General features: G+C 39.6%; 5 protein-coding genes across 11 annotated transcripts in view; 3 read left to right on the forward strand and 2 right to left on the reverse strand.

The window, feature by feature from the left end:
- The first annotated feature begins 8 nt into the window (after nt 1–8).
- LOC129786986 (DNA polymerase iota) lies at nt 9–3,599 on the forward strand. 2 transcript variants are annotated; one of them, XM_055822258.1, is made up of 4 exons: nt 9–416; nt 555–2,203; nt 2,277–2,444; nt 3,080–3,599. In XM_055822258.1, the coding sequence occupies exons 2-3, from the start codon at nt 557–559 to the stop codon at nt 2,412–2,414; spliced, it is 1,785 nt and encodes a 594-aa protein (XP_055678233.1). In that variant the 5' UTR covers nt 9–416; nt 555–556; the 3' UTR covers nt 2,415–2,444; nt 3,080–3,599. The 2 variants fall into 2 exon arrangements, with proteins under 2 accessions (XP_055678233.1, XP_055678232.1); XM_055822257.1 differs by having other exon boundaries at nt 222–421.
- LOC129786990 (WD repeat-containing protein 37) lies at nt 2,659–6,315 on the reverse strand. The gene is made up of 3 exons (XM_055822264.1): nt 6,008–6,315; nt 4,804–5,909; nt 2,659–3,231 (listed from the first exon to the last, which is right to left on the reverse strand). Exons 1-3 carry the CDS (start codon nt 6,183–6,185, stop codon nt 3,100–3,102), a joined length of 1,416 nt encoding a protein of 471 aa, XP_055678239.1. The 5' UTR covers nt 6,186–6,315; the 3' UTR covers nt 2,659–3,099.
- A 238-nt stretch (nt 6,316–6,553) lies between these two features.
- Nucleotides 6,554–12,365, forward strand: LOC129786988 (transcriptional adapter 2B). 4 transcript variants are annotated; one of them, XM_055822261.1, is made up of 5 exons: nt 6,554–6,599; nt 6,673–6,770; nt 6,852–7,718; nt 11,495–11,559; nt 11,646–12,365. In XM_055822261.1, exons 1-5 carry the CDS (start codon nt 6,593–6,595, stop codon nt 12,064–12,066), a joined length of 1,458 nt encoding a protein of 485 aa, XP_055678236.1. In that variant the 5' UTR covers nt 6,554–6,592; the 3' UTR covers nt 12,067–12,365. The 4 variants fall into 4 exon arrangements, with proteins under 4 accessions (XP_055678236.1, XP_055678237.1, XP_055678238.1 ...); XM_055822262.1 differs by having other exon boundaries at nt 6,560–6,599; nt 11,431–11,559; nt 11,631–12,365; XM_055822263.1 differs by having other exon boundaries at nt 6,565–6,599; nt 11,431–11,559.
- Nucleotides 12,366–12,543: 178 nt separating this feature from the next.
- On the forward strand, nt 12,544–14,725 carry LOC129786987 (uncharacterized). The gene is made up of 3 exons (XM_055822259.1): nt 12,544–12,749; nt 12,812–13,420; nt 13,483–14,725. The coding sequence occupies exons 1-3, from the start codon at nt 12,702–12,704 to the stop codon at nt 14,479–14,481; spliced, it is 1,656 nt and encodes a 551-aa protein (XP_055678234.1). The 5' UTR covers nt 12,544–12,701; the 3' UTR covers nt 14,482–14,725.
- Nucleotides 14,495–19,932, reverse strand: part of LOC129786985 (NADP-dependent malic enzyme) — a 54,930-nt gene continuing 49,492 nt past the window's right edge. For all 3 annotated transcript variants that reach the window (XM_055822255.1, XM_055822256.1, XM_055822254.1), the window contains one exon: nt 14,495–16,814. In XM_055822255.1, the coding sequence (XP_055678230.1) occupies nt 15,207–16,814 (1,608 nt within the window). In that variant the 3' untranslated portion in view covers nt 14,495–15,206. The remainder of the gene's footprint in view (nt 16,815–19,932) is intronic.

A 19,932-nucleotide genomic window follows, 5' to 3' on the forward strand; every position in this document is an offset into this window, starting at 1 on the left:
AAGGGTGTTCCCTGATGTCTAGTGCACTTGAGAGCTTTTCGAAATTCCCACCATGTGGGTTTATGGGAAATGAGGGCGCTGACTGTCAATGAGATTGGCGAATTCTGACAGCATTGGAGGTTGTCTCTTTCGCCTCTGTTGAGCTTCTGGAAATTCCCACCATGGGTGTTTATGGGAAATGAGGGCGCTGCATGTAAGTGAAGAGGAAAACATTTTGACAGCATTTGTGGGAAGAGCCTGAAGAGAGGATAGTTTGGCCTCGTCGTACACACGAATTTCACCACAGCCGCAATTTTACTCCTTGTTTGTGTATCCTCCTCTTCCTGTTTGTAGTACTTACCACCACCACCAGCTGCCTCCTGGGGATTGTTGTGCTGGAGCAGCTGATGCAGTTAGATGGGCAATCTCACAAAGAGGTAAGGTGTGTGTGTTGTCATTTGGGAATTTCCTCTCTCGCACACAAACACGCGCGTGAGACAAAAGAAAGTTTTACTTCCTGGCCAAATGGCAGCTGTTGATTCATCACATTTGCCCCACATACGTTCTTCTTTTAGCCATGAGCAGGATGGAAGTTAGTGAGACACATCCACGGGTCATCATTCACATTGACATTGACTGCTTCTACGCTCAAGTGGAGGAACTTCGGAATCCACAACTGCGAGACAAGCCACTCGGTGTGCAGCAGAAGAATATTGTTGTGACGTGCAATTATCCAGCGCGAGAGCGTGGTGTGGACAAGCTGATGCCAGTGGCGGAAGCACGAAGACGCTGCCCGGAACTCCAGCTGGTTCGTGGTGAGGATCTGACGCCGTACAGACAGATGAGTTCGCGCGTCTTTGATGTGTTGCAGCGCTTCACGCCTGCTGTGGAGAAGTTGGGATTCGATGAGAACTACATGGATGTGACGCGTGAGATTGAGGAACGCCTGCAAGGCGTCACAATGTCGGATGATCCGGAAGTTGTGGGCTGTGTTTGTCCCGAAGGTGAAATGTTGCCTCCATGCCCATGTGGCTGTGATAGACGCCTAGCGGCAGGTACTGCCCTGGCACAGGAAGTTCGGGAGGCATTGCACACAGAACTAGGGCTCACCACTTGTGCCGGAATCGCGCACAATAAGCTTCTGGCCAAGTTGGTGGGTGGTGTGAATAAGCCGAATAATCAGACAGTATTGGTACCCCACTGTGCTGCTACATTCCTCGCGGATCTCGAGAAAGTGCGCCGTGTGACGGGGGTGGGGCAGAAAACAGAAGCCCTCCTGGCGGAAATTGGCATTCGCACCGTGAGAGATCTCCAGGATGTAGACATAGAGCGATTGCAGCGAAAATTTGGGCATGAGACAGCGACAAAACTGAAGGATCTCAGTTTGGGGCGAGACAACATGCCCGTGCGGGCAACTGGACGCCCCAAGAGCATCGGCCTGGAGGATTCATGCCGCGCAATCTCAGTGAAGCAGGATGTCGAGGAGAAGTTCAGTGTTCTACTGGTACGGCTGGTGAATCAGGTGGTGGACGACGGGCGTATCCCCATTGCCATCAAGATGACACTGCGTAAATTCGATCCGGCCAAGAAGACCAGCCACAGGGAGACAAAACAAGCCAATATATTGCCCTCGCTCTTCAAACTCCGTCCCGAGGGGAAGTTGAATCTCACCGAGGGTGGGCATGAGAAGCTCCTGCGGATTGTAATGCGCCTCTTTGAGCGTCTCATCGATCTCAGGCAACCCTTCAACATCACCCTCCTCGGATTGGCCTTCTCAAAGTTCCAGGAACGTCGCTTTGGCCCGTGCTCCATTGCGAATTTCCTCATTAAGAAGTCCGACGTGGAGGTGCAATCCGTGACGAGTCTCACGAGTGACGGTGTCACCATTTCCCCACCTGGACGTGAAACATTCCCGCGTTTTGTGAGTGCATCGCCCGTGGCGATGGAAAATGACGCCTTTTCGGACACTTCAGTGGCATCGGATGTGTCGTCAGAGCCTGAGCTGGAGCCATCGCCGAAGAAGACGCGAATTGGGCTACTCATCCCCAAAAGGCCCTGCTATCCGCGGCATGATCCCATGGATACGTCGTCGCCCAGCAAACTGAGAGTCGCCGACTTGAGATTGAATTCCCTCGACTCACCACCACCACCGCCGAGCTCTCTTGCAGAACCAACTCCTGCCACGCCTGATGCTCAATCCCTGCCCAATTGCGTTGATCCTGAGGTGAGTTTTCTCACAAAATCTTTATTTTTTGTAGCTTTTAAATTTTATTCTTTTGTCCTTTTTCTGCTTTAAGGTTTTCAAGGCTTTGCCGCCTGATGTTCAGGGAGAACTTATTGCAACGTGGACAAACCCAGCGACAGCTCCTGCAGCAGCCTCATCAACCAAAAGCACCTGCAACACCCTCCACAGATACTTCATTACCAACAAATAAAGAAAAAAAACATCCACCCGTCCCAGAAAAGTACGTTAAAAGGCATTTTTTGTGTATTTAACCACATTTTGTATTTTTTGCTTTAATATTTTACTCTCATTCGAGCTCTAATTCTTCACAATTTTTCCTTAACTTTCCTCCGCCCTACATGGAAAGTACCCCATTTGCTGGACATTCCCTGCCCTTATTTCCCTTTCCAATCTGATCACATTTCTACAGGATCATCACTAATTTAATTATAATATTTTTTATAGACATGTATTTTTTTTAAATTTTAATTTCCTTCATTTTGTTAAGTTAAATACCTAAAAGGATTTTTTTTTAATATTTTTTTCTTAATACATTTTGGAGTAACAACAATAAAAACCTTTTTTTTCTTCTTGGAAAAGTGTTGGAAAGAGTAGAAAAAGAAAAAAACAAACAATAATGTACAACAACTTGTGAAAATGTTTCCCTCCCATTAACTACATTCGTCCTTTTTGTTTTAAATCTAATTCTTTGACTAAAATGTTTTTTTTTATCGCATTTTTGTTGTTTAATAATATAGTTCTTTTGAGACAAGAAAAAACAAACAAGGAGACCATAAAAAGGCTTTTAAAAAGAAACAGTGAGATTCTCTCTCTTCTAATCCACCATTTGGGAATTATTATTTCTGTTTTATGTAGAATCGTGCAGAGAGAGAAGTCTACGCACTCTCCTTGGGCAGACAAATGGCCCAGCCGAGGACACGTCGGTCAAAGCCGCAGGAGAAGAGATTGCAACTCGTATTTGGTTCCTCAGGCGCCCAGCAAACGGATGACACCATCCGCCGGTGACCCTGGAAAGATACACAAGAAAAGAGCGCCCCCACATTTAACAAAAGGCATTCCGCAGAGCGAAGAAGCGCACAAAGGCGCGTCAAACGCATGCAAAATCAAATGGATTCAGCACGTAAATGCATTTTTTTTTAATAAAAACATTTCTTTCATTCTTTTTTTTTTTTAATCACAAAGGCAGCTTTTTTAATAATAATTATTTTTATGAGAACTTTTCAATAATCATTTTTTTTTCACGTAGTTTTTCACAGAATTTCTTTTTTTTTAAATAAATAACTGTAAAGTATAGATGTGAAAGAGAAAGAAAGTAAAAATTAACTAATATAAAAAATGTGAAAAGAACAAAATAAAAGGTATTGGTTTACACAAAGAATGTTTTCTTTTTTTTTACTTCTGAATGGGGGAGTTTTTGAAGATGTGGAAAAGCTTGAGGGAACCTATAGGTTGGTGGGGAGAAAACGATGAATTTAAGATGATTTTCGGGATCAGGAAAGTGTTGAGAAAGTTAATTGAAAAGAATTATTTGAGAGTTCATCCTAAAGAAATTATTCTTTTAGTAAAAAGAATTTTTCTTTTATTGGTCAGAAAATATTTTACTCGTTCAGAAAAAAATCATTCATTAAAAGAATTTTTTTCTAAACTTTTTTAAGATAATGAATAAGAAATAAAATTCCCAGCTTCTTTGAAATTAGTTTTCCAATAAATTCAATTTACTTTCTGGCTAAAATGAACAATTTTTTATGTTAAAATAATTATTTTTTTCATTGAAAAAATAAGTTTTTAATTAAATTAATAAGTTTTGTGATATTTTTCTGGCAGGGACGTAGCCAGGAAAGGTGTTTAGGAGTATAAGTAACTCGTTAAAGTTCAGAAAGTTCAAACTTTATTCTTCAGACGTTTAAAGAAATATTTTTCAAATTTTAGAATAAGAACTTTGAAACGTTTGAAAAAAGGAAAAACAATGTCAGACAATAAAAATATATCAATCGTCAGAAAAGAAGCGTCAGACAATAAAACAAACGTCAAACCTTAGGATAATCACGTCATACTTTAAAAGATCTGTCAAACATTTGGAAAAAAACGTCAAATATTGAGAAAGAATATCAAACGTTAAAAACAAAGTGTCACGTTGAAAGGAAAGTCAAATTATAGAAATGAAACGTCAAATGTTAGAATAAAAATGTCAAACATTCATAAATAAATGTCAAAATATTTTTTAATCCTCTTCTAACGTATTTGAAGTGTATGAAATTTAATAAATAAATAAACTTCTTGAATAAATTTCTGGCTTTGCCACTATTTTCTGATCTAAAGAATTTTTTGACCAAAAGATTAATTTTCTGATTAAAAGAATTATCTTCTGCTAAAAAGGTTCTGTAATTTCTTCCATAATTAATGAGATTCTCTGCCGTTATTATGAGAATTTAGTAATTTTGCTGCTCTGTGTGTTTTAGAATCTCGATTTTGCATATTTTTTCTTTAATTTTCAATGCTTTTCCATGTTTTTCTTTTGTTTTTTTAAATAATTAAAGGGATTTTATAAGATAATAAATAAAAAAAATAAGAGAACTTACCTGTCGACTAGATCTGGGCAATCGGGCCACACGCTGACCATTGAGATCAAACAGCCGAATGTGTCGATTGTCATGCGGGATGGCAATGACGCCACTTGCGGAGACAGCCAACCTGTTGACGGCTGAATCTGTCCGGATGGTTGTGAGGGCGCTTCGCATATTTCGCAGCTCCCACACTTTCACCGTACGATCGTCTGAGCCGGAAACGACTTTGTCATCACGCGTAAAGACGGTCGATGTGACACTCTCGGTGTGCCCCTGAAACACCGAAACGGCTGGAATTTGATCCCGAAAGTCCCAGAGACGGAATGTGCTGTCCCGGGACGCCGTGACGACGAGCCTCTGTGTCTGGTGGGCGCATGCGTGGGTTAGCTCGTGATCGTGCCCCGTGAGTGGCTGTAGGGGCTCACGGGTTTCCATGTCCCAGAGGATTGCAGTCCTATCCCAGCTGGCTGTTATTATTTGATCACCCCCTGGCAGCCAATCTGCCGCCACGACGACACTTGTGTGCCCCCCAGGGCCGGAGAATTCACACACGGGCGTTCTAAGTACATCAACCTTGTCTCTCTCCTCCACGGGCTCCTCATCGTCCTCAAGTTCTTCCTCCGAAGAGTGCCCTTTGCGTGTGGGCATGTCCCAATTCACGGCTGCTTGCCAGACGTGAGCTGTACCATCACCACTGCCTGTGAGGACGAGATCACGACTCTGGTGGAATTTGAGGGAATTCACAGAGCCCCCATGCCCTTGATACTGCAACAAACATCGCCCACTGTCCACGCCCCAGATGCAGGCTGTGTGATCAGCTGACGCTGTACCAATGATTGGCTGTCCCATCTTTGCCCCCACCTGCCACACACCATCCTTGTGGCCACAGTAGTCCCTGATTATGCTGCACACAACACTCTGAGCCTTGAAGCTGGAGACAATCTTACTCGTCTGTGCTCTCAGCTTATTACTCGCCTTCACCTTACTCCCAGCCACAGCACCAAATCGTGCCTTCAAGCTCTTCCCCGTGGCCAGATCTCCTTCCATCATGTCCCCAGCGGGGCTCCTCTCCGCTCCTCCATCACCCCCTCGAGCCCCCATTGCATCCAGCTTTTCCTGCACTGCAAAATACATTAAAAAAAAAAAGAAATCAAAATGACTTTCCATTTACTTTCTCTTCCGGGAGAATTTTATGCTGCACCAGGGCAGCAGAACTCACGGCTGAGATTCTCAAGGTACAGCCCCTCGAATTCCTTTTCAATCTGCGAGAAGAGCTGATGCAGACGAGCCCGAAAAGGAGCATCCTCCGATGCATCCCCAATCTCAGCTAAACTCGAAAGTCTGGGGCTCCGCTTGGACTTGGCGCCCGTCTTGCTGGATGAATTCTCAAAGGGCATCTTCCCTGGGAAAAACTGCCCTGACCACAGAATAATATCCTGACTTTTCACTTTTTTGTGACAAATAAACTTTTTTCTTGCTTCTTTGACAGCCAGCTGAAAAATATACGCACACAAGGACAGAAATTCTTCGTCAAAGAAATCTGGGGGTTTCTCAGCTGGAAAGATTTGTGACTGGAAGACATTAATTCGTCAAGCTTCCAAATAAAATTCCAAAATCATAAAAAGTAGCATTTGGAGAATTTTTTCTACTAAAAATGTAACAAGTTTTTCTTTTCTCATAAGAAAAATAATAAAAATTTAACGAAAAAGCTTCAACAGTAGCTGTGAAAACCCCCTATTTCCAATCTTCTTTCCAGCTCACTTCCAGTGACGTCATTGGATGCCACGCACTTTCCAGTCCCAACATGGCGGGTGAGTAATCGCTCTGAATTTTTCACGGAAAATCCCCATAAATCCCACGAATAAATGGCTTTTCTCCCTGCAGAGCTGTTTGATAAGTATGTGTGCACCAACTGCCAGGAAGATATCCAGGGGATCCGTGTCCATTGTGCTGAATGCGTGGATTTTGAGTTGTGTCTTCAGGTAAGGAGGGGAGGGGTCATTAGAAGTAATTAATTGACTAGACGTTTGACGGTAACGCCATCTATTGTGTGGGAATTGCAGTGCTTTGCCGCTGGGGCTGAGATTGGGGCGCATCGGAATGATCACAATTACCAGTTCATGGACACGGGGATCTTGTCGATATTCCGCGGGAAGGGTGGCTGGTCGGCAAGGGAGGAGCTGCATCTTCTGAATGCCATTGAGCAGTTTGGCTTTGGGAATTGGGAGGATATTAGCAAACACATTGAGACCCGGAGTCCGGAAGAGGCCAAGGAGGAGTACGTCAATCACTTCCTGCTGGGTACAATCGGGCGGCATACATGGCAGCCAACGGCTGAGACAATGCGCCCCCACCTGACGGATCACACTGTGGCTGAGGATAGTGGGCCACTGAGTCAGCTGGTGACACAGCGTCTACCTCCCATTGATGTCCTGCCAGAAGAGGCTGCCCAGTTGGGCTATATGCCAAACCGGGATGACTTTGAGCGGGAGTACGATACAGCTGCAGAACAGCTCGTATCCTCCCTCTCCCTCAGCGTGGACGATGAGGATACAGACATTGTCCTCAAGCTCGCTCAGGTGGACATCTACACACGAAGGCTACGTGAACGTGCCCGCAGGAAGCGCCTTGTGCGGGATTATCAACTCGTGGCGAACTTCTTCCGCGGCAATCTCAGGCGGACACGCTACAGCCGGGAACAGCGTGAAATGCGTGATCGTTTCCGGGTGTTTGCTCAATTCTACTCAGCGCATGAGTTTGAGCGCCTCCTGAGCTCCCTCGATCGCGAGAAGGCACTCCGGATTCGGCTCAGTGAACTCCACAGGTACCGTTGGAATGGACTCACCAGCATGGATGAGTGTGTTCACTTTGAGCAGCATGCAGCTGTTGCCCCACACAGGAACACCGGTCCCTATGGCCATGGACGAACGGTGAGTGAGCTCCTTTTTTTTTACCCTTTTTGCATTCTCCATGTCTTTTGCATCCTTTGTAAGACAAATTGCGCCAATTTGTAGTAAGCAGGTGATCATGAAAAGATCAATATTTACGGGATTTTCCTTTGTTCAAAAAAAAATTAATTTTCTTTCAATTTTAATGAAAATTCCATTTTAAGATTTCAAAGAGAAAGTCAAGTTTTTTTTTGATAGAATTTCAGTTTTATGATCTTTCAAACGAAAAGGATGATTTTTTCATGATCTTTCTGCTGTCTCAAAGATCATTTATTGTTCACTCTGTTCAACTTTTCGTGTCGCATTTAATCTCCACTTCATTTTAACCCATCCTCACTTTTTGTATGATATATCATACGCAAAATTGGTAATTTTTGTTTAATTTTTATGACGCGAATTCGCAAAAATTTCCTTCCGGGTTAGTGTTTTCCACTTTTATAAACCCTTAACTCTTTATATTAATTTTCCTGGGTGTCAAAAACATAAAATAATGTTATTTTTTGACAAAAATCTAAGTGTATCCAATTGCAATGTTGTCCGGGAATCAAAATGTGTGTATTTTAAGTGACAATTTCCTTTTTCTCTGCAATATTTTGAACAAAATCTCTTATTTATTAATAAAACTTTGTGAATTAACCAAAATATCCGTCTCCGACCGCAAATTATTTAATTATTTTGCGCGATAAACATCTGCGTATGATATATCATACGTTGGTTGAATTGAGGTACTTTTTAGGTTATAGTGCGAGTTTATTTCTGTGAGGGAAGATCTAAGGGTTTGGGAATGAAAATATAGATTGCAGTGAAAAGGAATGCCAGGAAGTGCTAAATCAGATACATCGTAAGTATTAAAAAGTATCTAACACCGGGAAATATAAAAATTATAGCGAAAATCTTGATTTTTGTAGGTCTGAGAACGAAGAAGGATAGCACATCCGGCTCTGTCCGGAGACTTGTCAGCATGCTCACAAGAAGTCTCCGTCCTAGAGCAAAACATGCAACATGAGATGGTTATTTTACTTCCTGGCTACGCAACTGTTAGCGATGAGGACAACTGTGGGAACCACGACAAGTTCAGTCTCTATATCCTTAGAATTAGAACTCTACAAGAACGCGGTGAGTTGATTCTGAAACCCAAGGATTGGAGTTCTATTGGAGCAATTAATTAATTCTGGTCCAAAATCTAGCCAGAATACTTAATTTAAGCATAAATTATGTAATTTATGCATTTAAATAAATTAAAGTTTTTGTTTTAAGACTGAGAAAAAAATAGATTTTTTCAACCCCCTTTCGTTAAACGTATGATATATCATACGGTGTCTACCGACGCCCCCATGGGGGCTAAAAATTTTATTTTCAGGAATTATATTTCTTATAGGCTTATTAGTCAAATTCTAGAAAATGAAGGTCCTAGGTACAGCAGATCTATGACCTCGTTAGCATGGGTTAATGCCATTCAATGAAAATCAAGTCAAAAATGCGAATAAAAGAAAGGAGTTTATTCATTTTGATATCCTGCTCGAAGGGCTTTCAATAGAAGAAATTTTTTGATATTTTGCGTTTAAGAGTATTAAGAAGGTTCTTAGATCATTAAGTCATTAAGAAAGGAGGTCATGCAGTAGCCATGTAAAAACTTCCTCAATCGCAGAACAGTGTTGACCCATTTTATCCTGTAGGGAATCAAAAAACATTGAAAAATCGTGAGAGAAACTCCCCAAAATCTACTGGGATCACATAGAAAAATGCAAATAAAGATTTCCACAAAAAAAATGCGGAACATTCAGTCGCCTTTTTCAGTCTTTGTTCCTCTAAAAAATGTTTCAAAACTTTTTGTAGACTTGCCGCGCATTTCTCGCAAAGATTTTTTTTCTATTACAAATTAATTTTGCATAATCAGTAAAAGTGTCAATTTTCTTGTACTAAATGTTTATTATTAATTTGAAAAAGAAAAAAATCTGCGAAAAATTTGCGACAAGTTTACAAAAAAGTTTTGAAGCATTTTTTAGAGGGACTAAAACTGCAAATAGCGAGGAAATGCTTCGCATTTTTTTTTAACCAATCTTTATTTGCATTTTTTTATGTGATCCCAGTAGATATTGGAGAGTTTCTCTAGCGATTCTTCAATGTTTTTTGATTCCCTAAAAGGTGGAATGGGTTAAAATTGTTCGGCGATAGAGGAAGTTTTTACATGTCCACTGCATGAACTCCTTTGTTAATGATTTATTTTATAAAAAAAATCAGGAAATGAGAGAAAAATTCATTGGGAAGTTTGCGCATTAAGTTCTTTGCATAAAAGTAAAGGAAATAAAATATAAGCATTGTTTTCTTACGTTTTAGCAGTAAAGAATGGAAAATCTGTATGGATTTTGTTTTAATATTAGGGGAGACCGGGGTAAAAATAGTCAATTTGCGTAAATCCTTATCTGCAGGATTCCCCAAGGGCAAGAAAATTTCCTCGATAGGTCATTCTTATAGGAAATTTCCTGGCCTACAACTTTGTCTCAGACCACTTTTCTCTATCTCCACGGGAAATATGAGTTTTCGAGCTTTTCCTGAACCCTTCCGCTTCTGACTATTTTTAAACGCGGCGGGTAAATATAGTCACCAGTTGGCTAAATAAAGTCGGTCGAATTTTCCGACATTTCCAATGATTTTCCACCTGAGAGATTGATAGTAGTTGATAGCTAAACTTCTCACCTTTTGATTCGCGACAAGGAATTTCACTTTTATACGCACTAAAACAGAGAATTTTGCGATTTTCTCAAACACGCCATTTTGCAACAAATGGATAGAAAATATGCCAAAAATTTCGAAGTCCCATATGATTTACATGGGATGACTAGATCTACCCCAAGGGGTATGTTTTGATTCAAAAAATTGTAGAGAAAAATCATTAAAAGTTATTGAAGAATACACCTTGGCAACATTTTCTGCACTAATCTAGCTAGTGAGAAAAATTATCAGATGGGAAAACTGCTGAAGGAAATGTTCGGAAAACGCGTTTTTCTCAATACGCAAAAGTTTGGGAAATGGGCCAAAAATCTATTTTCATTTTTAATTCCTAAAGTACTGATCGGATAACCTCCAAATTACTGTCAAAAATTATAGGTTGGTAAGGCTTTGCACCCTAATTTTTTCCGATTTTTCCGATTTATATTTTGGGAGAAATTGGCATTTGAAAATTCCAAAATGACTATTTTTACCCCGGTCTCCCTACTTTTTTTAAAATGTTTTTCCAACATTTTCTGTATCTGACTCCGATACTTATAACTAAAATTCCTTTTTAAGAATCTTATAAAAATATTTAAAATATTTGTTATGAGAACCTAAAAATGAATAAACTCCTTTACTTTTCCTCCTGTATAATCGTTTTTGAAAAGAAAATAATTTTAGGGATTGTTTTTGTCCTGATTTCCTCATTTATTAACGCCTCCCCTCTCACCTTGTAGCCTCATTAATCATTTCCTTCTTTAACCATTTTATTTATACAACAAAATTTCAACTAAAATTCACGATTTGGGAGAAATATCAGTTAAAATAAAATGTCCTAAATCACGAAAAGTTGAATAGAATAAAGAGAAAAAGGAATTTCTTTTTTCACTTTAATTAAAAATATTAGGTGAAAGAAGAAATTGCAGAGAAGATAATCCATAAAATATATTTTCTGATTTTTCTCCCAAAATGGTGATTATAGTTGGCGTGCATTATTGGACCGAATGGTCAGAGAATTCCCGGATGTATAAGGCAATGTCTTACAGGACAACCGGCAAACTATCGAGCGTCAACAGGCATTGTCGTCGCACTTGCAGCAAACAAAAAGAGGGTGAGTTTCCACGGCTTTTTGCTCCCTCAAAAATTTATCCCATTTCCGTGACTTTGAAAACGAATGAGAAGATTTTTGGTTTTCAGCGAAAGCGCCGTAGTCGCAAACTCAAATTCCACCGTCCAAAAGTTCATGCACCCCATCGGCGACCAGGGCTCCTCAGACGCCTCATTGCCCAACAGAAACTCCTTGGATAGCTGTCGGGGAGCGGCGGTTCCCGGCAGCGGCAACCGTCAGAATCAGCAGCAACAGCAACAGCAGGCGGGAATGGGAGCAGCGACACCGTCGGAACCAACGCTGAGCACGCAACCAGGAGGGAATCTCCTGTCGACGAATGAGCTGAAGCTCTGTGCCACCCTTAATCTTCCGCCAACGCGTTATATAACACTCAAGACTGTCCTTCTCAGTGGGGCGCGTAATGCTATCGATACGAAAGTCACCCCGCTTGAGAATTGTGTCCGGGAGTACCTCATGAAGGCCGGTTGGCTCTCAAATGGGGGCCAATGAATGGGAGGCCCCCACTAAATTTCCCGGCGTAAATTCATTTTCCAATTTAACACAACACACACTAGTTTTATATGTGTGTGGATGTTAATAAAATTGCTTAAAATGAGCAAAATTTTAATAGAATTTAATAATAAGAAAAAAATCGACTGCACAAGAATTTTTTTCTGTTCTTGAAACTATTATTTTCTGCAAGATATTTAAATAATAAGGAATGTATTTATTTGCATAAAAAAATAGATAAGAAAACGTATTAAAAACATTAAAAATGAAAAGAAAATAAAGTGATTCATAGAATAGAATTTTTAAAGACTTTTATTTAAGAGAATTTTCCAATTTTCACTCATTTTTAGGGAATAAACGTTTTTCCAAAAGAATTTTCAGTTTTCAGCAGAAACGGGACAAAAACAGTTTTCTCGTTGGAATTTCATAGGAATATCCACACCACCATCCAATTCCAAGAAGTCAGACAAACTTTTTATAGGGGCTTGTTTTTCTAACTTCAAAAAAATCACATTTTGCGGAGAATTTTCTCATAAGAAAAACTTATGAAATTCAGTGAAATATGAATTGAAAAGTCCCGAAAACCTCTCAGAAAGTTAATTGTAAATCTTATTTAATTGTTTAATGTAAAAATCATGAATTCATTCTTCCGGAAGTGCCTCGCCGAAGTGGCCCAAGAAGAGGTAAAAAGAGAAGAGTCAGGAAGTCCTCAAAAATAACCTAAATATGTAATTTTTCTGACCAGAATGGGCATTATGGGCTTGTTCTTGAGATACTAACCTCCAGGAGATTGCTTGTGGATCATCAGGAAATCCTCGAGGATGTCTTTCAGTCGTCCAAGTGTAAAGCAACAAGCAGTCAGTGGTTTACTTTCAGGAAGTCCATGGGGATCTTTGTGGGTTCCCTGGGATTCACAGAGTTCCTCAAGAGCTTCCAGATTTACTCAAAATTCATCCTTATCCCTCCACTCTTCGCTTCGGGCTATTGTTTGATGGCTTCCGTGAAGGAATATCGAGATCTCCGGAATCATGGGAAGATTTCAAAGATTCACCGATTAATTGAGGATCTCAACGCTTTCGATGCCTTCTTGCGGAGGCAGATGATGTTCCTCAAAGAGATGTCCCTCTTCAGGGCAAAGATTAAATCCTCGAGTGAATGGGAAGCAATTCTCACACAGAAAACAATTAAATCCGTAAGGAGGATCACAAAATTACTCTACCAGGAGACGCAGGATCTCGAGGAAAGGTTCGAAGTCCCGTCAAAATACCAAGGAATCTACCAGCCACTGGACAAACTAGAGGATTGCGAGTACTTCCGGAAAGCTGAAGAGGAATTCGATGAAAAACACATAAAGGTAAAATTTCCTTTATTTTCCCCTGCCCAAAATATCTTTTTGCATAAAATTCGCTCTTCCAGGAATTCTTCAACATCTTCCTCTACATCCAATCTCAGTTCCTGCTAAAAATTCCCCTGACAGCTGTGTCGGAAGTCAATGGATTCTCACAGTGTGGGAAGAAGGTTGCAAAAATCCGAGAAGCCATAGGAAGGGAACTAAAAGAAAATTCAGAAAACCTCGATTACTTCCTCCAGCCAACTTCTGCAGAAACCACAAGACTGTCCATTGATCCGGAAGAAAGCAAAGGGAAGATGCGTCAATTCTTGTGCCTCAAATCAGCTTCAGGTGCCATCGTGACAAAGTTCCTGAGTCTTGCAACGCAGCTGCGGATCTTCGACAGAAACCTCCAAGCAATTGAGGCGGGCAGTGAGGATAATCTCCTGAAGGAATTGCGTAGAATGAAGGAAACCCTTGAAGTGCTGAGCACGTCATTCACGTGCATTAATTTGGAATTCGAAAATCTCCATCTGATCCACAGCAAAATTCTCAATCTTCCCTGCAATGCCCTATTGGATCCCACAGTCCTTGCCACAAACAATGAAGACAAGGCGGGAAAAGTTGAGGATTTATCTGCAAATCCCACCACGGATGAATTCTTCCATCTGGACACATCAGCTGATGGGAATTGGGAGCAGGAGGCTGGTGGGGATTTCGATCTGGCTGACTACGAATACGATCGTGTCAATCAGAAGCTGATAAAGTCCTCATTTAAGCCCGTCCTGGTGCAGCTTCGGAAACGCATTCATCCCCTCCACGATGCCATGAAGGAACGTGAGCGGAAGTTCCTTAAATCACGCGGTGTTGACGTTCCCGGAGACTCTGATGGTGACTTCTCCGACAGCCTGGAAGAGGAATCTGATGTGGATTCCCTCGGATATGATGAGGACTCACCCCAGAGGAAGCCAAGAACGTCAAAATACGACGAAAATCGGGAATTTCTGGAGGAAAAACAACGAACTGGACTCTTCTTCTCACTTCCACCCCCGCAGAATTTACTCTCTGAGGATGTTCTTGAATAACTCAAAACTTCAATTTTTTTTGCAACATTTATACTTTTTATTTATTTTTCTATTTAATAATTTATTATCATTTTGTTCTTCAATTTTTTCTTTTTGCTTCGCCACAGGGACGAATTGAGTTATTTTATGTGGACACCTTGTTAATTTATTTAATAATTATATATTATTCTGCTCTCTTATTTATACATTTCTATACATGCTTGTAAGTTGAAAATTAAAATGTTGGAATAGAAGAAGAAAAAAAGATTCTTTAGAAGATAAAATGGATATTAGATGAAGGATTTTGATATGGAGGATGTAACAGTACCGCTCAAGAAATATTGACGCAATTTCAAAGGAGCTTTTTAACAATATTATTGCTCTCGTTTGTTGATGTTAATCCTTTCTTAATTCCTTGTTTTTTTGTCTTTTTAGCGTTGTTTGTAATTCGTTTTCTTCAAGCAAAAAATAAGTGATTCATTGCACCTCAATTGCCCCTCCCTGTTGTTCTTAAATTAATTCCCTTTCACATAAAATTTTCAATTTAATTGCAGACATTTACATAAAATTTTAATACTACATAAATCTTGACATAAATCCTCAACATAAATCGATTGCTTTGCCCTCTAATTTTGGACCCATGCTTAATTTCGTCTTAAAATGATTTTTCTTTTGCGCGAAGATTTTTGAGCGGAACTGTAAAATGATTTTATAAAACAAAAATGAAGGAAAAACGATGAAAATACCTATTCCCATTGATAGACAGCCGGAAAACTGGCTGGATAGTCGAGTTTGTAGAGCTGTGACCGCACGAATTCTTCGTAGTTCTCCGGTTGTGGCTGGAACTGCGCAAGCCCCTTCGCATAAGCATATTCCATGATCTCAGCGGCAATCTTGAGGGAGCACGTCATGATGCTCTCCAGCGGAGGGTACACATTGCCCATCTCGTAGTCCTCATCATGCACCAAGTTGGCTAAACACTTGGCTGAGATGAGGAAGATCTCCTCGGGAATGGTGAGGCAGCCCGCTGAGATGACCCCGAGGGCGATTCCGGGGAAAATGTAGGCATTATTGCCCTGACCCGTGACGTAAGTGCGTCCATTGTGCTCCACAGGTGGGAAGGGTGATCCAGAGGCGAAGATGACGCGTCCATTTGTGTGCTCATACGCCTGAGCAGCTGTACATTCAGCTTTAGCGGTAGGATTGGAGAGGGCAAAGATCACAGGACGATCATTGAGTTTTCCCATTGTCTGGAGGATTTCCGGTGTGAAGGCGCCCGCAATTGCTGCAGCACCAATGAGAATTGTCGGCTTCACGGTGCTCACAACCTCAGCAAGGCTATCAATTGGAGCATGATCCTGTGCAAAGTGAATCTTCTCCCCAGTCACTCCACCCTTTGGGCGATCCTTCACAATCAATCCTCGGGAATCAACAAGCCAAATCCTCTTCTTCGCCTCCTCGTGCGATGTTCCTTCTGCCTCCATTGCCATCACACAGAGATGCGCAATCCCCAGAGCAGCCTCACCAGCTCCCTGGAATACCAATACATTGTCACTCATGCGGGTTTTTGTGATCTTCAGCGAGGAAATAATTCCAGCCACAGCCACGGATGCTGTTCCCTGAATGTCATCGTTGAACGTGCAATAGATATTCCTGTACTTGTCCAGCAGTCTAAATGCATTCGCATTGGCAAAGTCCTCAAATTGGATGAGACAATTGCGCCCAAAACGTCTCACAACAGCCACCATGAATTCCTCAATGAAGTCATCGTACTCCTGCCCAGTTACACGCTTCTGTCTCAATCCATTGTACAGGGGATCATCGAGGATTGACTGCGTGTTCGTGCCGACGTCCAGTGTAATCGGTAAACACTGATGTGGCTTTATGCCCCCGAGGGACGTGTAGAGGGCCAACTTTCCCACAGGAATCCCCATTCCATTGGCTCCCAAATCTCCCAGACCAAGAATTCTCTCACCATCCGTCACCACAATTGCACGCACGTCGTGTTCTGGCCAATTCTTCAGCACATCGTACACATGCCCCTTATCCTTGATCGTGATAAACATCCCACGGGGCCACTGATAAATCAGGCTGTACTTCTGACACGCCAATCCCACAGTTGGGGTGTACACCAGGGGCATAATCTTTGCCGTATTCGCAGCCACGAGCTTGAAGAAGAGTCTCTCATTGCGATCCAGCAAACCCATGAGGTAGACGAATTTATCCAATTCATTCTCCAAGCGATCCAGGAGGATTTCACAGTGCTCCACCTGCTCAGCATCAGTCTTTACACGGGCCGGGAGGAGCCCATGGATTCCCAGCAATTGTCTCTCACTCCTCGAGTATGCCAAACCCTGTTTTTAAGGGAAGATTAAATAAACGTTTAATTGATTAAGGATTTTGAGAATTTTCTATGTATATAGAATATATGTAGCAAAAGCTACGAATGAGCTTTTGGAGCTTTTCGTTGTTTTTGAGACATATTTATTTTTAAATTTTTAACGTACCTAATAAAAGTTTATATTTAATAAATTAAATAGGAAGCTTTATGTTTAATAATATATATTTTATTTTGGAGCTTTTATGACCTTTATCAAGGTGCTTTTTAACTGATCACTAAGGAACATAAAAATTAATTTTCTGCGCTCTTTAGACATTTCTGTTTATTCTTTAACTAATAAAAATCCAGTTTTAAGACAGAATTAATTAATCAAAAAATCTTCAAGAGATTGAAGAGCTTTTAAAGGGTTTTTAACTACTTAAAAAATACACAATTTATTTCTCTGGGATCTAAAGACGTAATTTTGTTCATTTTTTATAGTTTTAAAGGTAATTAATAAAGAAATTAAATAATTATTAATTATGCTTTGCTGAAGCGTCGCATAAAAAATTGTTTTTGTGTATGCATTCTGATTATTTTAGAAATAAAATAATTACTACAATATTTTATTTATTGCTAATAAATTGGCAAATAGTGACAAAAAAATTAATAAAAAAAAATATTTTACTTCTTCTGCATTAAATTCAAATAAATTAGAAGGAATAATTCGTTTAAATCGGTGAACTTTCACAAGAATCAGTAGCTAAATGCCCCTTTGTATTCCTCCGGTAATTTTTATCTCACAACTGTTAAGCCCAAAAGCTCTAGTATTTGATTAATAATACACCTTGTAAAAATTTTTATTGTCACTAATTACTAACTATTGGCAATCATTTGACTCCAACCTATCAAACCTCCATCATTTTCAATCACCTGTCTATTGTATTTAATTGGAAGCAATTTGATCTTTTTTTTTCTCTTCATGGCGTGCATGTACCTCAAAACATGACAAAATATAATTAACAACTTGTCGATGATCGTGAGGACTTTTATCGCACCTAAATGATCCTCACTAATGGAGCCCCCGCCTGAAATGTTGAGTGATTTAAATGGCCCAATACGGAGAGAGAGAACTTTCAATTAACAAGAGCAATTTTTTTCTTTGAAAATCCACATAAAATCCCATAAAAGACAATTTCAACACATGCCCAAGTCACCCAAGTCTGTGGGTTTAGCATTTTCTATATAATTTAAAAAATTTACTCTTAAACGGTTTATGGGGAAAAGATGCAAATTTCTTTGAGTGCAAAATGCGTAAATTGAACGTAAAAGGAGTCTAGGTCGTGCGTAATGTTTTACATTTTGATTTTCTATTTCTCTTTTCTTTGCTTTTAATTGTGCTAAAGTAATTTGTACAAATTAAAAATATTTTTGTCGGATAAAAATTACTTTGTACCCACATATTAAAGTGGATTACGAAGCACATTTCAGCTTTATGACTTTATTTAAATTTTGTTTGTCTTTTATAACAAATTTTAGTGCTCTCAATAAACATTTGCAAAGAAATAACAAACAATTTTGAGGAATAGGTAGCAATAAAATTGCGAGAATAAAACAATTTTAATGAAGAGATAAAACTATCTTGAATAAATATATATTTAAGAGAATAAAAAGAGAATAATAATGGAATTCAAATGTGCTTAATCACTATTTAAGAAGAGAGGAAAAGGAGTCTATGTACATTACGACAATCTTTTAATGACGTCACAGCTTACTAAAAGATTAATCATAAGATTAATTAAGAAATGCCGGAAATGCCTTAAGAATTGTCTCTTTTTATTTATTTAGGGAAATAGAATTTAAAAATTCAAATAAAAAAAAAATTTTTTGTTAAAAAAAATGCGATTTTCTGAACAAAGAAACAAAAACAATCAATTGCTTTTCCAGGGAAATATTTTTAGATGATTTTGATATAAATTTTTATTTTCTCCGCTACAAACAAAAAGAGGAGTAACTAGCAAATTTATTTTATATTTTTTTTTAAATTTTTATTTAAAGTTACAATCTTAAAGACTTCTTCGATGTATCGTACATAAAGTCCTTTAAACGGAATGTTTTATTAAAATAAATATTCAAAGGAAAATAATTTTATTGGCCAATAAAACTTATTGAAATTAAGTACCTAATATTAATTAATTAAAGGAAAAATACTTTCACTTTTAACAAGAGAATTAGAATTTCCATTACAAAAGAAATAATTTTATTCAAACAAGCCCCCAAGAAACAATTCAGGAATGTTCATTTTCTCCTCTATCAACACCTTATAAAATAAAGAGAAATTTTCCTCATCTGCATGTCTGAGAATAGTTTGCATTTCAAAAATGGAAATGCATTAGAAAAGCTTTTTTCCGTAAAAAAACATCTTTGTGCGCGCGAGAAATGGCGTGAAAGGAAGCAACAAGAGCGAATCGCGATTACGAATTAATTTCCTCTGTGCGATTAGCTCCCGCAGTATCGCTGTTCTACGAAGAAAAAAAAACTGTTGATTAGAAGCCATCGATGGGGTAAAAAAGAGTTTATTTTGTGATTAGAATTGCAATTGACATTAATTTAACATTTGCAAATTGTTGAATGTTTAATGTGCAAAGAGCGACGTAATATGCAAAGTGAGTTCCTCACAACTTTGGCTTTCACGCACACCGCATGAAATCAAAATGTTTGGTATTTTGACCTATTTCGTCAGCATGCGATAGGCGATTAGTAAGCTCCTGGAGAATGTTCCCACAACACACGACTTTTTTTTCTACAACGAACTTGGGCTTTTTTCCCCTTGTTCATTTTGAGCGTCTTCTGTGGGGCAACCTACCATATCGTCGTTAATAAAAAATAAAACTTTTTTTGCCCCCCAAACACGTGACTGGGAGTCTGGGAGGAATTTTTTTTTGAAGCGATAAATCATACGAAAAGTATCTTGAACTTTCTCGTGATCATTTTCCAGCGTGATTGGAGGACAATCTGAATGACTTTGAATGTGATCTCAATAAAGTGTGGGATTGGTTCATTATTTGTCGCGTTGTTTTTGATGTCTCTCTATTTTTTTTTGTTCAAGAAATTCCTTCACAGGTGTTCTCGCATCGCTGAATCACAGAAAA

Source organism: Lutzomyia longipalpis, chromosome 1, assembly GCF_024334085.1.
Source record: "Lutzomyia longipalpis isolate SR_M1_2022 chromosome 1, ASM2433408v1".
NCBI lineage: Eukaryota > Metazoa > Arthropoda > Insecta > Diptera > Psychodidae > Lutzomyia > Lutzomyia longipalpis.

Excerpts from the sequence above, each read along its gene's own strand:
- LOC129786986 (XM_055822258.1), top strand. The coding sequence starts at position 557 with ATGAGCAGGATGGAAGTTAGTGAGACACATCCACGGGTCATCATTCAC. Across the intron at positions 2,204-2,276 it reads CCAATTGCGTTGATCCTGAG|GTTTTCAAGGCTTTGCCGCC; the intron begins GTGAGTTTTCTC and ends TTCTGCTTTAAG.
- LOC129786990 (XM_055822264.1), bottom strand. The coding sequence starts at position 6,185 with ATGCCCTTTGAGAATTCATCCAGCAAGACGGGCGCCAAGTCCAAGCGG. Across the intron at positions 5,910-6,007 it reads GTACCTTGAGAATCTCAGCC|TGCAGGAAAAGCTGGATGCA; the intron begins GTGAGTTCTGCT and ends TGTATTTTGCAG. Across the intron at positions 3,232-4,803 it reads TGCCCAGATCTAGTCGACAG|GGTCACCGGCGGATGGTGTC; the intron begins GTAAGTTCTCTT and ends GTATCTTTCCAG.
- LOC129786988 (XM_055822260.1), top strand. Across the intron at positions 7,719-11,494 it reads CCTATGGCCATGGACGAACG|GACAACCGGCAAACTATCGA; the intron begins GTGAGTGAGCTC and ends AATGTCTTACAG. Across the intron at positions 11,560-11,630 it reads TTGCAGCAAACAAAAAGAGG|ATTTTTGGTTTTCAGCGAAA; the intron begins GTGAGTTTCCAC and ends ACGAATGAGAAG.
- LOC129786987 (XM_055822259.1), top strand. The coding sequence starts at position 12,702 with ATGAATTCATTCTTCCGGAAGTGCCTCGCCGAAGTGGCCCAAGAAGAG. Across the intron at positions 12,750-12,811 it reads CCGAAGTGGCCCAAGAAGAG|AATGGGCATTATGGGCTTGT; the intron begins GTAAAAAGAGAA and ends TTTTCTGACCAG. Across the intron at positions 13,421-13,482 it reads TCGATGAAAAACACATAAAG|GAATTCTTCAACATCTTCCT; the intron begins GTAAAATTTCCT and ends TCGCTCTTCCAG.